Source organism: Gossypium raimondii, chromosome 13, assembly GCF_025698545.1.
Source record: "Gossypium raimondii isolate GPD5lz chromosome 13, ASM2569854v1, whole genome shotgun sequence".
Classification (NCBI taxonomy): domain Eukaryota; kingdom Viridiplantae; phylum Streptophyta; class Magnoliopsida; order Malvales; family Malvaceae; genus Gossypium; species Gossypium raimondii.
In genome coordinates, this window is record NC_068577.1 from 50,647,155 (window position 1) to 50,659,602 (window position 12,448).

General features: G+C 32.6%; 1 protein-coding gene across 1 annotated transcript; it reads left to right on the plus strand.

Moving 5' to 3' along the window:
* The first annotated feature begins 4,691 nt into the window (after positions 1 to 4,691).
* On the plus strand, positions 4,692 to 7,412 carry LOC105781109 (wax ester synthase/diacylglycerol acyltransferase 11). The gene is made up of 7 exons (XM_012605687.2): positions 4,692 to 4,975; positions 5,553 to 6,116; positions 6,235 to 6,301; positions 6,377 to 6,489; positions 6,569 to 6,778; positions 6,865 to 6,984; positions 7,065 to 7,412. Exons 1-7 carry the CDS (start codon positions 4,724 to 4,726, stop codon positions 7,224 to 7,226), a joined length of 1,488 nt encoding a protein of 495 aa, XP_012461141.1. The 5' UTR covers positions 4,692 to 4,723; the 3' UTR covers positions 7,227 to 7,412.
* The last annotated feature ends 5,036 nt before the right edge of the window (positions 7,413 to 12,448 follow it).

Below are 12,448 nucleotides of genomic sequence, written 5' to 3' on the forward strand. Positions count from 1 at the left end.
ATATAAATAAATAAAATAAAAATCTTATTATTCTTACAAAAATGTTAAAATTTAAAATGATAATTAAAAGTCAAAATTGAAACATATTTACACGATAGTTTAAGACGGTGGCTGTTGCGACTGCTGCAACATCTTCATCATATTCTGAAGCTGCAGCTGGAGTTTATCGTACTTTCTACGCTACTCTGCTTCTCTCGCTGCCGCATCTGCTTTAAGTTGTAGCTGGAGTTCTTCATATCTTTTTTGAACCTCAGCTTCTCTCGATGCTGCCTCCGCTTTAAGTTGTGTAATTTGTTCTACTGTTGTCGCTTGCATCTGAGCCATCTGGTCTCTTAACCTCTGAACTTCAGCTTGAGCCTGACTCCCCGAAGGCGTGTATTGTTGCGAGCTGGATCCAAAATATTGGGTTGGGTTAACAAAAGATCCTTGAAATCGAACCTGACCGTACCTTTCAGGACCCAAAACATCAGTGATAATCCGGTTATCAATGTCGTCAATATGAATAGAACTATCACTGGAAGCAATCGCTTTGTACTCCGCTTTTTTATCCTTTAGTTTTTCCTAATAAATAAATCACATAGTTAGGAATGCGATATATATTAAAAAAATAAATGCAGCATAACTTAACAATATTTGTATTACAAGAAATGAAATAAACCATTAGAAAATAAACACTATAAATAATTAAAACAAGTCAAATTGTATTAAGCAAACGTACCATAATTTCTGCAGCTTCAGGAGTCATAGGGTTTCCATCTTTCTTCCTATGTGTAATGTCAAAAAGTTGAAGGCGTCTAACTTTTTGACCGGACGACAGTTCCTACAATACAGTAGTAAAAAATATTATTTGATAGAAAGTAATAAATATATGACAGAATTACAAAATTAATACTACCTCGGCGTGAGCTACAAAAGCAAAAGTTTTCGACCCAACTGTGTAAGTGAATTTCTGTTTTTGCCTACTACTTTTTTCAACTCGTTCATGATCCTACGTTATGGAATTATTAGTACGTTAATTAGTAAATACTATAAACCAAAATAATTACAAGATTTTTTTAGTAACACATTCCTCTCCTTTTTTCGAAGTCCAAAATCTAACTACCTCTTCCCACTGGTACCTCAGCATTCCCGGCGGGACATTTTGTAATTTCTCGTCTAGGGTTGTTTTTGCCTTAAAATAGTCTTTCTTTAAAGTGCTCTTATGGTCCCTCCATCTTTTTCCCAATGCCTTCTTTACATAAGCATTGGAGACCTCTAGAGCAAATCTCGCCTACAAAAAACACAAGTTAAGAAAGTAAATATAAATGAAACTTAAACCCAAGTATTATAAATGACATTAACGTTTTGTTACCTTAATGTTATCGAGAGCTTGGTTCTTGTTACTATCGGGTATTGCTCGCCATGACTCGTAGTTAATTGGCAACATATTTGCATTCCGTGCAAGAATGCCCAAGTATCCTGCTAAAAGGCGGGCTTTTGATCCAACAGGCTGACCAAAGCTATTACTGCATACTTTGACACGCTCGACTGGATCTAGCTCGTATAAATCCCTAAGTAGCGTACGTCCTCGAACTCTCCGCGTCCCACCACTTTCAGCTGAAAATTGTAATATAAGAATTTTAAAAATAAATAAACAATAAGTCAACACGCATGTAAATTAAATGTTAAATTACTTTGAACTTGTGTAGGTTCCTCAGGTGTATCCGGAACATTCGAAGATCCGATAGCAGTCTGTTGTCCAGTGTTGTTTGTTTCCGCCGAGTTTTGAGTACCTTGAACAATGCTTAGCTCTCGCACTTTTCTTCTAGGCATTTTATCTGCAATACAAATAAAATAGTTGAAAACTTAGTATACAATTACAACAATAATAGCACATATAAAATAGTTGAAATATATAATAAGACCAATATTTATATTATGATATTACATATAAATAAATAATCGTAAAAGCTTACTACATTAGAATTTTAATTAAATAATTATTAAAATTTTAAGTAATATTTAAAAGTATTTGATAAATTATAAATTTAGCTTTTTATTTCATTTTATATTTTTATATTTTTCTTATATTTTGATCCTATCCAAATTAAATAAGTAATTACTTATATATATATATATATATATATCCATATAAAAATATCGAATTGTTAAGGTTAAATATTTTTAAATATAAAAGTATTAATTAATTGTATCATTTAACAAGTCTCAAATAAACCTTAAACCCTAATTTAACCATTCAATATACATGCATATATAAAGTGATCTATATATATATATATATATATATTATATCTCTTAATTTAATAATATATACTATACATCTTTGAAATATCTTAAATGATCACTGAACCTCCACCAATTGTAGGATTCTTGACATGTGCTATCGGTGCCCTAAGAACATTGCCAAAATACCGAAAGGAGGCTTCTAGCTTCCAACACTCCAAATCCCGTTGTTAATCCCGTTGTTCATCAATAAATATTTTTAGAACGATCCTTTCTACTATAAAGAAGGCTGAACCAGATTTTGTAGAGTAGTGACAAAAATTTGGAGAAACAAAACCGGGCGGTCACTACTTACTCGGTTGCTAGCACATACTCAAGGCCGATAAGACGTAATATATACTCATAATTTAAATATATTAATTTATTATTATATATTTTACAAACATATAAGAACTTATTTAATATATAAATTAATAAAACTAATTAATCTAAGCAACCATCCCTAACTTGAGTACCCTTGACACCCTAAACCCTAAATCCCTAACCCCTAATCCCTAAATCCCTAACCCCTAACCCCTAACCTCTAAATCTCTAACCCTAACCCCTAAAACTTAATCCCAAACCCTAATCCATACCCTCTACTCCTTAAAATACCTTCCAAAAAATTCCCTAAATCTTTAATAATCATAAAATATAGTTAAAATCGATTAAACAATAATTAATAGTTAAAAATTTTGTATAAAGTAGCAATAAACAATATTAATCTTTATAAAATTTATTTTTATATAAAGTATGGAATTTTAATATTTTATTTTATTGATAAATGAATAAATTTCTCTAATTAACAAATTTATTATATTCTTAATTTCTCAAATAGATAAATGAAAACAAGAAGGACAAACAACTATATATATATGGCATTTTTTTTAATATTGAAGTGATAACAAAAGGAATGATAGCGAGTTAGGTATATGCATATATTTTAATTTGAATGATTTCAATCAAATTCACAAATTTATTTAAGTATTTAATTAAATGTTTGTCATGAATTATTTGAGTATTATTATTCCAACCTTGAATTTAAATTAAATAATATTATCCATCGAATTTTTAATCCTAATAAAAACATAATTTTAAAATTTTAACCTTCTTTTGGATATTCATATCCACAATAACTGTAATTTGAATTTAATTACTATATTAAATTAATAATCATATATATACCTTAAACCTTAAACCCTAAATTAACTATACTGATAATTAATTAATTCAATATTTTAAATTTAAAATCATACTATCTGCTTTTACGATTATATAAAGTTTTTTACTATTTATAATATAAAAATAATCAGATTAATCATGTCCCCAAAAATCTTAAAATTATTTTAAATAATAGTATTTTAATTTTTCCATGTGATTTATTTCAAATTATTTCTATGTGTTATTTTTCTGAATATTTTAAATATTTAATTAGATTTAAGTTGAATTTTATTTAATTAATCTAAATAATAAACCAATTAATATAAAATATTTTTTGCGGCGCTTCCACAAAAACGCCGCTAAAACCCCTAACATTAGCGGCGCTTCTCAAAAAAACGCCGCTAAAAATCTTAACTTCAGCAGCGCTTATTTAAAAACGCCGCTAAATACCTTAACATTAGCAGCAGTTGATTAAAAACGCCACTAAAACCCCCAACCATTAGCGGCGCTAATTCAAAAACGCCACTAAAGCCCTCCAAAGATTACCAAACGATGCCGTTGGGATTTTTTTTTCCACGGCGTTTTTAGCAGAAACGCAGCTAAGCGGCATTTTCTTAGCGGCACTTTCTTACAAGCGCCGCTAATTCCCGTTTTTACCGGCGTTTTTTGTCAAAACGCCACTAAAAGTGCCGCTAAAACCCTGTTTTGGTGTAGTGCTTCTACATTCAATTTGATTTCATTACTTCTAATATAATACACCTGTATGCTCTTGTTTATGATATATCTATGGGGACTTTTTTAATTTTTTTAAAACCGATTTGCTAAGATCATAATAGTAATTAAAATATATCTATTTTATATTGTAAAATTTCTAAGTGTTAAGTGAAGTAGTAAGTCACGTTGTATTTCTAAGGAGAGAATATTTGAATCTTAAAAGACAATATTATTGGAAAAGGTTGGCATAAATCCTAAACAAAAACTAGGAAACATAAGTAGAGAATAAAAATAGTAATAGCCATGGTAACAAATTACTTTTGTTATAAATTGAAGTTGACGTTACTTAGGTACTATATAAGTAAAAGTCCCCAAAAATCAAAATGCTTATGCGTTTGAGTAAAATATATGTTATAGTCGTTACACCAAACAACATTAATTTATATGACACACTGACTATTACTTTTTTTTGTTTTATTTCAATGCAGTTAATTACAATTTTGTCCTCAAGTTTCGTTTTCTATAAATGATATCCAATCCAAGTAACAACATACAAATCTTAAGTCAAGGGGTTTTGAGAATAAAAATGGAGGTGGAGAATATGAAGGGGGGTTTAAGATCCAGAAGTTATAATCTTGGGATTAAAAGAATCAAAGTAAGAGAAGAAAATGGCGAGGAAGAGGAGCCTTTGAGTCCCATGACTCGTATGTTCCATCAGCCTGAATCTAACATATATATCGTTATTATTGTGGGTTATAAGAGACTCATCGACCCAGACGCTTACAAAACAAATTTGACGGAGACTTTTCTTAAGCATCCTCGTTTCTCTTGCTTGCAGGTCAGACCTACAATAATGAATCTCGATTTTTATTAATAGTTCAACTTATAAAAATAATTAAATGTCTATTAAAAGTAAATAAGAAAATGTCTCATGACATAAAGTATATTTTGATTACTTTAGATTTTTATAATATTTTGGTTTCCACAAAAGTTTTAGCTTTTGTGCTTGGAAATTTTATAATATTAATTTTTTAAGGTATTTTTTATATTTATTTTATGATTTATATATGAGGTTAATGGGGTTTATATATATATATATATATATATATATATATATATGTGTAAACTCACGGTTCTTTGAGGTTTCGCTACCTATGACTTATTTATTTACTATATTTATATTGCATTCACTAGTTTAATGTTTTTCGATTATTAAGCATATAAAAACTCTAGTAGTACTGTATCTAGTACTAAAATTTGCATAATATTTTTTAAAGGATTTTAATTTTTATTTAAGATTATGTATCTGGTAGCCTAGCTAGTTAAAAAATTGTTTTAATTTGACTTAGATGAATAAAATTTCAAACTAAGTTTAATTAAGAAAATAATTAACCCATCAAATTCAACAAATCCAGGTTGCAGATGAGAAGAGTGGTGGGGAGGTGAAATGGGTGAAAACAAATGTAGACATAAATCAACATGTTAAAGTCCCCATGGTTGATCCATACATGGCCTCCCCTGATAAGTTTGTTGAAGATTACGTTGCCAACCTTAGCAAGACCCGGATGAGCATGTCCCTTCCTATGTGGGATTTCCATATTTTAAACCTCAAAACCTCTGATGCTGAATCCACCGTGGTCGTTCGAGTTCATCACTCCCTTGCCGATGGAACATCTCTCATGGCACTCCTACTCTCTTGCTCTGACGCATTGCCAAGTTTTCCGGCAATGAAGAAGAAACCGATATCCCGCGGGGCCGGCTGGTTTCCGATTTGGTTTTGGAAATCTTGGTCTGTTTTGTTATTAATGTGGAACACTTTGGTTGATATATGGATGTGTGTGGCCACAACCTACTTCTTGAAAGACACACAAACACCCCTCAAAGCACCCTCCAGTGATGTTGCTTTCACTCCACGGAGAATTGTGCGTCGAACTTTCTCTTTGGACGATGTCAAATTGGTGAAGACTGCAACCCACACGGTTAGTCCATTTTCCTTTTGGTTAATATATATATATATATATATATATATATATATGTTTACGCAAGGATTGTTGTTCTATGACTATGATGAGGTATTTGGGGAATTAATTAATGCAGACGGTGAATGACGTGGTGCTAGCAATGACACAGGCAGGCTTATCTCGCTATCTAAACCGAAAATATGGTAATTATGGTTGCAATATGTAACACATGAAAATGAATATTGATATCCATAAGTAAGAAATAAAATGAATGGCAGGCCAAGCTAAGAGTGATGGAGAAGCAAGGGAATCATGTGAAAACAACCTTCCCAACAATATTCGTCTTACAGCGACTCTTTTCATCAATTTGAGAACATCACCAGGGATTTATGTATTTACTTCATTACTACCTACTTTCCTTCATAGAATAACAAAAAAGTTTCAGTAATCTAATTGTAATGAATTTACAGGCCTTAGAAGAAATGGTGAAGAAGAACAGCAAAGAGGAGTGGGGGAACAAGATAGGCTATGTTCTCTACCCTTTTAAAATTGAATTGAAAGATAACCCATTGGATTACATTCGTGATGCCAAAGCAAAAATTGATAGAAAAAAAGCTACTCTTGAAGCTAAATTCAGACTGTTTCTGGCTAAGGTTTTTGTGAGGTTTTATCCTACCAAAGTAAGACATATTTATATTAATTAGATTGAAAATCCCCAAAAGAAAAAAATAAGCAAAAAGGTGTATTGACAATTGTACAATGGCAGCTGGCCAAGTTCCCATCAACAACTATGTGGTTTTCCAATGTGGCGGGGCCTCAGGAGCCAATTAGCATTTTTGGGAATCAAGTGGCCTTCATCGCTCCATCGATATATGGTCAACCAGTGGTAATTGCACGCTTAAACGAGTTGAATTTGATTGATGATTGGAGTTCAGTAATTATTGAGAAATTGATTTGTTGCTGCAGGCGCTCACAATTCATGTCGTTAGCTATGTGAACAAGATGAGTATGGTGCTATCAGTTGATGAGGACATTATTGCCGATCCCTATCAGTTGTGTGACGATCTTGAAGAAGCTCTGAAGCTCATTAAGAATTGTGTCATTGGTCAAGGTGTGATAGATAACTAAGAATCGCCATTATCAGTTGCAGTAGTGGCCTGTGCCCGTAATAAAGTTGCTTAAATATGTTTAGGATGGCGTCTACGCTTTCTTTATTATTATCTACTTGATGTCGTGTTTATGAACTATATTTACTGAAAGCTTGAATTCCTGGGTAAGTGTAATATTACGGAAAAAAAAGTATGCAATTTTATATGTTTTCTCTTCGTGCAATTTGTTTACAAATTTTGAACTTTCAAGGATTTGTGTACATCTTTACCTTCAAAATAATTGTAGGGCTTGTTAAGTCAAATAAGCCGAATTTTCGGTTAATCTAACATTAAAAATTCAATCAGATAGCAAGGAACTGTATTTGCTTTTTATAATTGCTGTTTGCTTTTTCCCAAAAAAAAAAAAGAAAGAAAGAAAGTTAAAACTTTCGTACGCGGTGTGATTGTAGCTCATTTAACCCATGTTCGGTTGGAACGAAAGGAATAGAGATATAATGGAAATAGAGCTGTAATCAGTAATTCAATTGTTTGGTTAAATAGAATTGAATAGAGTGGTAATAGCATTCTTGTGATTGGTTTGATAGAATATATGTTGTAATAGCGTAAGGGTAAATGACTATTGTTATTGTTATTAAATTTTAATATTATTATTAAATATAATTTAAAAACATTCTTAATATAATTATTATTAAAAATATGAATTAATAAAATTATAATAAATAATTTAATCATATTTTAACATAATTATTAAATACAGTTTATTAAAATAATATATAATTTAATAGCATTCTTAATATAATTATTATTATTTTAGGTAGATGACTATTTTTTCTTCAAATTTGGGTCATTCTATTTCTTGTCGTTGTTCACTTTTCCATTGAATCAAATGCAAGGATAATGTCGAAAAATGTCACAAAGAAAAGGAAAAGTGTAAAAGGATAAAATTATACAATATGTAGCGTTGAGAGTTAAATTTTTAGAAGCAAAGATTAAACGGCATAACTATAAATGTTAAGGGTTATAGTTGTTATTATACCAAATTTAAAAGCTATACACATCAATTTTTCATTAGTTACTTAACGGCTAATAACCATAAACAAAATAATTGAGTAATTAAATGACCATTTTATAAATTTTAAAATTTAGAGATCAAAACAAAAGTTCATATTAGATAAATGACTACCAATGAAATTTACTCAATATTCCATTATTTTTATTTTCAAATTTGACAAGGGCCAATTCTTGAACCACTTTACTCTATTATACTTAGATTACATTTTTATTACAATATAATTTCAAACTTACACACCCATAAATACAGAAACATAAATTTGTTGATCACACTCCATGCCCGGTGTTAAGATTGGTACAAGGGATGATAATGGTGCCGATTTTCAACATCTGTAAGAAATGTTAAAGTTGTTTCTTGGCTCACATTAAGGCTCACTTGCACTATTGAAGGAATTTTTTCAAAACCAAATTTTTACTGCCTATTTCTCCCATCACTGCTCTGCAAATCAAATAAAAAAGAAACTAATTATATATATGAAGAATATAAATATATTAGGGACCATATTGTTAGAATTAAGTGACCCAAATCCTTATTTAAATTAAATACTGTGGTAAAATAAAATAAAAGTAAAATCCCTATAGAATTATACTTCTTTTATTTTATTTTAGAATAAGGTTTTTTAAACCTTATTAAACTCCATCTATTTGATATTATTAGAATAAGGAGTTTCACTTCTATTAGAATAAGGTTTACAAGCCTATAAATAGGCATAGTCTACTCCTCTTGTGATTGATTTGAATTCGACATAGTGAATTTTCTCCTCCTCTGCCCGTGGTTTTTCCCGAAAGGGTTTTCACGTAAAATCTGTGTGTTCTTTATTTTTCTATTTCTATTTTCTTTGCTATATATTGTCATTACCGACATTATATTTTTAACAAATTGGTATCAGAGCTTCCGGGTTGTTCATCTCAATCACGGTAATGACGTCTTTGAAGTACGAAATTCCGCTGTTAGATCGCAACACCAGATTTACGTTGTGGCAGATAAAGATGCAAGCAGTTCTTGCACAGATGGACTTAGAGGAAGCCCTACTAGGGGTAGGTAAGATGCCTTCAACATTAACGGAAGAAGAGAAGAAGCGCAAGGATCGAAAGGCATTAACACAGTTACATCTGCATTTGTCTAACAAAATTTTGCAGGATGTGATGAAGGAAAAGACTGCCGCTGGATTATGGAAGAGGTTGGAACAGATATGTATGTCGAAAACTCTAACTAGCAAGCTACATATAAAGCAGCGTCTTTATGCTCATCGTTTGGAGGAAGGTGCATCTGTGCACGAACGCTTAACAGTGTTTAAAGAAATTCTCTCAAACTTGGAGGCCATGGAGGTTCAGTATGATAAGGAAGATCTAGGGTTGATTCTACTTTGTTCATTGCCCCCGTCTTATTCATCCTTTTGAGATACGATTTTATATAGCCGTGAGTCTCTCACAGTTGATGAGGTTTATGATTCTTTAACCTCGTATGATAAGATGAATCATCTTGTGGTTAAAATCGACTCTCAGAGAGAGGTTCTTATTGTTCGTGGGAGACAAGATCAGAATGCTGATGATGATCGTGGGAGGACACAGGAACGAAATCCTCGCAGTAAATCTAAGGGTAGATCAAAGTCTTCAAATAGAGGTAAAACTTGTAACTTTTGCAAGAAGAATGGGCACATTAAAACTGAGTGCTATAAGCTACAGAACAAGATCAAAAGGGAGGCTGCGAATCAAAATAGAAAACAACTAGAAAATTCTGGTAAAACTGATGTTGTAGAAGATTACAGCGATGGTGAACTTCTAGTCGCTTCTGTCGACAATTCCAAAGTGAGTGATGAGTGGATTCTTGATTCGGGTTGCACCTTCCACATGAGTCCCAATCGGGATTGGTTTACAACTTACGAAACAGTGTCTGAAGGTATTGTGTTGATAGGAAAGAATGCTTCATGTAGAATTGCAGGTGTTGGAACAATTAGAGTTAAGATGTTTGATGGAGTTGTCAGAACACTCAGTGACGTACGACATGTTCCAAAATTAAAAAAAAATTTAATTTCATTGAGAACTCTTGATTCAAAAGGGTACAAATACACAGCTGAAAGTGGGGTTTTGAAGATTTCCAAAAGTTCCCTCATTGTGATGAAAGGGCAGAGAAAGACTGCCAAGTTATATATTTTTTGTGGTTCTCATCATTCATGGTGATGCAGTTGTCTCATCCTCTTCCTTGTCAGATGATGATATTACTAAACTTTGGCATATGCGCCTAGGGCATTTGAGTGAGAATGGCATGACAGAATTGAGCAAAAGAGGACTTCTTAATGGGCAAGGAATTTGCAAACTGAAGTTCTGTGAGCACTGCATTTTTGGGAAGCAAAAGAGAGTTCGATTCACTAGAGGAATCCATAACACGAAGGAAACATTAGAGTATATTCATTCTGATCTGTGGGGGCCATCTAGAGTACCTTCGAGAGGTGGAGCTAATTATATGCTAACTTTTATTGATGATTTTTCTAGAAAAGTGTGGGCGTTCTTCCTGAAGCAGAAAATTGATGTGTTTTCCGTATTTAAGTCTTGGAAAACCATGATTGAAAAACAGACGAGAAAGCAAATAAAACACCTCCGCACAGACAATGGCTTAGAGTTCTGTTCTGATGAATTTAATAAACTGTGCAAGTCAGAAGGGATCGTGAGATACTTGACAGTTCGTCATACTCCACAGCAAAACGGCGTTGCAGAACGAATGAACAGAACGATCATGGAGAAAGTTCAATGTATGTTGTCTAATGCCAACTTATCAAAGTCATTTTGGGCAGAAGCAGCCTCTACTGCATGTTTTTTTATCAACCGATCTCCATCCGTTGCCATTGAGAAAAAGATTCCACAAGAGGTATGGTCTGGTAATCCTGCTGACTATTTTGATTTAAAGATATTTGGTTATCCTGCGTATGCTCATGTTGATAATGGAAAATTGGAACCGAGATCTATTAAATGTGTTTTTCTTGGTTATAAAGCTGGTGTAAAAGGGTATAAGTTATAGTGTCCTGAAAATAGAAAAGTTGTGATTAGCAGAGATGTTTTGATGAAACTGCTATGCTACCTAACTTATCTCTTAAAGACTCTTCCAATAAAGAAAATCAAAAGCAGGTGGAGCATCAGATTAATCTAGAATCTACAACAGAGTCGACTACTAAAGCCAGTACGAAAATTCAAAATAGAGTTGCTTGTTCACCATAATACTCTATCGCCAAAAATAGAACTAGAAGAGAAATTAAACCTCCAAAGAAGTATGCCGAGGCTGATCTAGTTGCTTATGCTTTAAATGTCGCTGAAGATATAGATGCAAACCAAAAGCCATCTAATTATTCTAAGGCGGTTAGTTGTGAAGATTTAGAAAAGTGGATGTTTGCTATGCAAGAGGAGATGGAATCACTCCACAAAAATAAAACATGAGATCTTGTGAAACTTCCCAAAGGTAAAAGGTTGTTCGTTGTAAATGGGTGTTTAAAAAGAAAGAGGGGACTCCAAGAGTTGAAGAACCCAGATATAAAGCAAGGCTTGTTGCAAAGGGTTACAGTCAAATTCCAGAAGTGGACTTCACAGATGTGTTCTCTCCAGTTGTGAGGCATAGTTCGATTTGCGTTTTGCTTGGTATTGTGGTCATGCATGATTTGGAGCTTGAGCAGTTAGATGTAAAAACTGCATTTTTGCATGGAGAACTTGAGGAGGATATTTACATACAACGACCAAAGGGTTTTACAGTCTCAGAAAAAGAGGACTATGTTTGCTTGCTGAAAAGGTCTCTTTACGGTTTGAAACAGTCACCAAGACAGTGGTATAAGAGGTTTGATTCCTTTATGACTTCTCATTATTTTAAAAGAAGTAGCTTTGACAGTTGTGTTTACTTTAAGAAAAACAGTGATGGTTCTTTTGTGTATCTACTCCTTTATGTTGATGACATGTTGATAGCAGCGAAAGATAAAGGAGAGATAAGAAAGGTCAAAGCTTAACTAAGTGAAGGATTTGAGATGAAAGACTTGGGACCAGCAAAGAAGATACTTGGTATGGAGATTCTCAGGGATAGAAAAGCAAGTAAATTGTACCTAAGTCAGAAAGGGTACATTGAGAAAGTTCTTTCCATATTCAATATGCAGAATGCTAAGCCTGTTAGTACTCCTTTTGGCAGCCCATTTT